At 37.1% G+C, this 4,995-nt stretch overlaps 1 protein-coding gene across 1 annotated transcript; it reads right to left on the bottom strand.

The window, feature by feature from the left end:
- Positions 1-315: 315 nt before the first annotated feature.
- Positions 316-1,149, bottom strand: LOC145803467 (uncharacterized). The gene is made up of 2 exons (XM_082896742.1): positions 1,003-1,149; positions 316-594 (listed from the first exon to the last, which is right to left on the bottom strand). The coding sequence occupies exons 1-2, from the start codon at positions 1,147-1,149 to the stop codon at positions 316-318; spliced, it is 426 nt and encodes a 141-aa protein (XP_082752868.1).
- Positions 1,150-4,995: the final 3,846 nt, after the last annotated feature.

Raw genomic sequence — 4,995 nt, 5'->3', positions numbered from 1 at the left:
CTGTTCACGATCCCTACTAACATTAGTCAGCATGCAGGCATGCTTCTGTGTCAACCAGTTCACAATATAATTCACGAGGAGGGCCATGATGATGTCCCGATTATCGAATGAATCCATTATACCGCATGCGAATGAGAACAACTTACCACTGGGCTCCAATCCAAGAATGCTCATAAGCCTTGCAAGACAGTCCCCCACAGTATTGTCACCTTTACCAGTGACAACATATTGCGTAATTTTCAGCTCCCGGCTTTGTTTGCTGACTGCTTCCACGAGGTTGTCCATTCTACTAGCGACAGTACCAGGCCCTGGTCGCTAGCAAAATTTCACGTTGGCTGATCTGTTCGCGATTGACCGTGGGGGAGCATCGTCGAAGAGGGAACTATCCGCCACGTTCTTCCCGACAGTGTCATGGCCCAGCTGTAGTGGTGTGCCTGCACTGAGAGGTCCTATCCCGCTATTCTCGTTGGCATTGGTCGCAACATCAGCATCATCGTGCACTTCAGTTGGAGTCCATGCATGTTTCCCAGTCGTTGTTGCGCCAGAGTACACCCGCTCTATGAGGTCCAAGTGCTCTAGAGGCTTAGTCTTGAACTTAGCACATCAATTGTTCATCTAAGACAGGAGAAAACACATATGTAAGTAAAGCTGGAAATGTATTTGATGCCCTGAAAGTGTAGCAACAATGACAGTAAAAGAGGCTAAACAGTAGAAATGATTAAATGTTATAATTATAAAACAATAAATGTAAGTATAGAATTAAGTGTACACATGGCAAGTTGTGGGTTTCCCAACAAATGATAAATAAAAATTGTCGCAACAACTAATGAAAATGTTACAAATAATAAAACTCACCATGCCGCAATTAGCTCGTTGGATATCAGTGGTATATTAAAGAAGTGGTTTGATTTGTACAAGTAGTAACATGAACAACATATGGCACCACAAATCACAAATACTAGTACAACAATAATGGGAAAAATAAATGGTTGCAATACATACCGCTTGCATTTTGGCCCACCAATGGTCAGGTGCAGTGAACAAACCCGTCTCATGGTCGTACCCAAGCCTTGTTAAGCCGTGGTTGGCGTTCTCCAGCTTCTTCCACGCTACCCAATCTTTCTTCAAGTTGTCAAATTTGTTTTTCATTTGTTGGGCCGAATGTAGTAGGCCGGTTTTTTTTCCAGAAATTTGCTCACAACGTTCTTATATCCAGTCATGGACAATCCGCACGGTTGTCGATTACCAACTTCCATTTCAGCAATGACGATTTGAAGAAACAGCTTTGTATTGTCACTATTGAATTGGCATTTATGGACTGGTTGTTGTTGGGTTGTTGTGACAGCCTTACCTCGAGTCTTGGAAGGGGTACAGGGTGATGAACGGTTCGTTGCCATGAGCAGTGCGCCTGCGTAGCAAGAGTTCAGATAAATGCAATCCTGCTTGTAAATTTAATGAAATATTAGTGTAAAAGAAAGTAGAGTACATATTTCTTTCATGCCGAAAAGTGAAATCGAAGTCTCCAGACAATTACTGAAGTAATAGCAACAAATAGTACAAGGCTTTCCAAAAGACAAAGATGGTTTCTATTACATGTTGGGGAAATGTTATGTAACAGGACGTACACATAACTGACAACAAGTACATAGGTGATACAAAAAGTAACTATGTAGCTATATTACATCCATGACAATGCATCACATCCGAAACAACAACACCAAAACAACGACGCACAAAACACCAACGATCGTCCTAAGTGTACGTAGGCTTTGATCTATGCACACAACGTCTGGCCGTAACCCCATATTGACAACATTATGTGGTTGGTCAATACCAAATCTGGCACTGCGAAACTCATCACACCAACCAACCCACGCAACACATCACTACCGTACAAAAGTGCAGTAGATAGTTAGCATGCATACTATGCAACAGAACCACAAATGAATGATGACATGAATAAGTGTATAAGAGAGGGGCAACACAAATGCACCGTAGGACTAGGGCAAACGCAGTACGCACGACCAGGGTTTTTGGCAAATCTGGATATCTTGACAATGCAATGTCCAAAGCCACATGCACACATCCTCAGTGGCCATGATGATGTGGCAGTTGACATGGAGGACGCCATCTCTATAATCCTTTTATTTTTTTGTACATGTTATAAATTGAACTAATATGATGTAATGTGAGCAATGAAAGAGAATACCTAAAAGAATTAAAACTAAATAAGTGAAAAAATTAAAATTAGTTTTCTTCTACTTTTGGACATGTTATAATTTGAACTAAATTAGTTTTTTTGGACATGCACACATCCTCTGTGGCCATGATGAAGTGGTAGTTGACATAGAAGATGCCATGTCTATAATCTTAGTAATTTTTGTGTACGTGTTATAAATTGAACTAATTTGATGTAGTTTGAAGAAGTAAAGAGTAAAATGGATACAATTAAACTTTTGGAACCAAGGCAATACAATGACAAGATGAGGAAAAGCATTGGACAATTTTTTTTAAAGGGAATGACATTTAAATCTAACAGTGTGTACAAATTACATAGGTTTGCCTTAGTTTTTTGCCTTAGTACAACTTACATAGGTTTGCCTTAATTAGTTGATGAGTAGGGTTGTTTTTTCTTCTTTTTTTTTTTGGCTTTTAATTAGCCTTATGGTTAGCAACAAAAGAGACTGAATGTATCTTCTACACAAAGTTGCTGTATAAGTCAGATCTAGTTAAAGTTGCATGTGTCTTTCTACATGTATTCCCTAAAAAGTATTCCCCTATTGTCTTGGTAACCAAATTTTTTCCATCATCTTTTCATATCTTTTATGCATGCATAACAAAGACTAGAACAATTTTGTTAATATGTAATGTTCGACAAATCATTGGTATGAAATATTCATTGAAATCTTATTAAGGAATCAAATTTTATACGAATTTTCACTCCGATAATACAGGACCAGTGTCACAATTGAACTAACAACACGTTGTAAAATTACAATGTATAAAACAATTGGCAATAGTATAAACACATTCATTTTCTAGAACCAAAAGATCTATACATCGAGAAAGATGGAAAATGTAACAGTAGCTTCCTAAGTAAGAAAATGATAAGGATGAAGAGGAAAATATATATCTTGCCACTATTTTTTGCTAGACATTGTTTTGGTCTATTCAAATACATAAAAAGTACCTGATTATAAACGATTGTAATTTTAAAAAAAAAAATAGCTCGACATGAAACCATTTTGCAAAATCTATACGCGTACATATGTGCTAGTAACCCCCCTCTCCCAAAAAAAGGTTCGAAACAGATAAATTAGTTGACCAATCAATTCAAAATTATATGACCATTTTGCATTTTGTCAATTTATAATAGAAATTATAACAGGACCATGTCTTGCACCGAAGCCTCAATCCACTGTGCAACAAATTGTTGTCATGGAGAAAATAGCGAAAGTAACACAATAACATTCACCATGTTCCTCATAAGCCCCACATGGCTATACAAAAACAAATCAAAATTTAAAGGCAATCATATCATTGCTATGATTTTTTAATTGAAGGAATTATTCGAGACTAAAATTTGACCATTAACATATCAAAACCCATTAATCAAATACTGGTAATGCCCTGATTGAAGAAGTAATTATGGTGAAAGAGAACAACACCTTCCAAAGTTATACAGCCACTTCAACGGGAACCATGAAAGAGATGAAGAGAAGAAAAATAGGGAGTCTGAAGACCATTTACACCATAAAAACCTTATTCGCTTCCAATAAAAGAAAACCTTGGAGTTTTATAAATGTCTATTCCAACTGTAAGGTTTTTTTTTTTTTTTTTTAAATTCATCTTCTCATTTTCTGTTCTAAACGTTAATAAAATAAAAATAAAAATATATTGTTTTTCATTTTTGTCAATTTAAAAGAGAAATTAACACAACAATATTCTGTTGCACCGAAGCCTCAATCATTGGTGCAACACAGTGTTCTTCCGTTGTGCTTGCACAGTGATCGAACGAAAGGGATGAGTACATAGACGTGCCTATGTTTACAGAACACCGATGGCCTAGGATCGGAAATACAAACATCACACAAGTCGAAATCACAAGTCGAAATGAATATGGAGCAACATTACAGCATATATAAGTTATACATCAGCTGGTCTCTTAATTTTTGAACAAATATTCCATGGAAATTGGTCTGTCAAAACTTGCAAGAAGACAACAAGGGAAGAGGGTTTTCGACTTACCTGATGGTGCAAATCCGGCGACGACGAAGATGTGGATGACGATTCCGGAGGCAGCGTCGGCGGGGGACACCAACGTCCTGGGTTGTTCGAGGGAGTTGGAAGCGTAACTTGAATGAGGAGGAAGAAATCAACAGCAGAGGGGAGGAGGCAAATGAATGTGTTTTTCCCCAGGCCCCAATTACATAAGACGGAGGGTAGTTTGGTAAATTGACAGACTTGCGTTTTTAGATCTTTCCAAATGATGTAAGTTGCGTTTTTTCAAACTTTTTACATTTTTCCATTTTGCCAAAATGCTTCTTTTTACTAATATTGCCAAAATGACACATAAATAGGAAGTAATATAATTAGTAATTTTAACAAGTGAACAATATCATGGGAAATTTTATTATAAATATTTTTTAAAAAGGGTATATCATATGTTTAGTTACGATTTTTGAGATCTTTAGTTATAACTAATTGTGGTGTTTTGTATGACATATGATTATAACTTATTACAGTATTGGTTATGACTTGGTTATTATATATTGTGACTGTTATTGTGGTTATGATTAAAGAGGTGTTTGGTTATCCCTTATTGTGGGAGCCGAATAATAGGAGACGCAAATAGGCCGAGTACACGTTTGGCTAATCGGTATGTATTATACTCGCTCCCGTCTCGTTCGTTCTGGATGCTGAATATCTTAATCGGCCATAAAGGTCAGTTGAGCGAGGGGTTGATTGAAAGTTGGAATATGGCAAAAGGGGGGG

This window comes from Camellia sinensis, chromosome 12 (genome assembly GCF_055761805.1).
Source record: "Camellia sinensis isolate YWXY chromosome 12, ASM5576180v1, whole genome shotgun sequence".
Classification (NCBI taxonomy): domain Eukaryota; kingdom Viridiplantae; phylum Streptophyta; class Magnoliopsida; order Ericales; family Theaceae; genus Camellia; species Camellia sinensis.
This window is presented reverse-complemented; position numbering and strand designations above follow the sequence as displayed.

What these genes read in the sequence shown, in the direction of transcription:
- LOC145803467 (XM_082896742.1), bottom strand. Translation starts at nt 1,149, where the DNA reads ATGAAAAACAAATTTGACAACTTGAAGAAAGATTGGGTAGCGTGGAAG. An exon ending in GGTGGGCCAAAATGCAAGCG is followed by an intron (nt 595 to 1,002) that starts GTATGTATTGCA and finishes TGATGTGCTAAG; the next exon opens with TTCAAGACTAAGCCTCTAGA.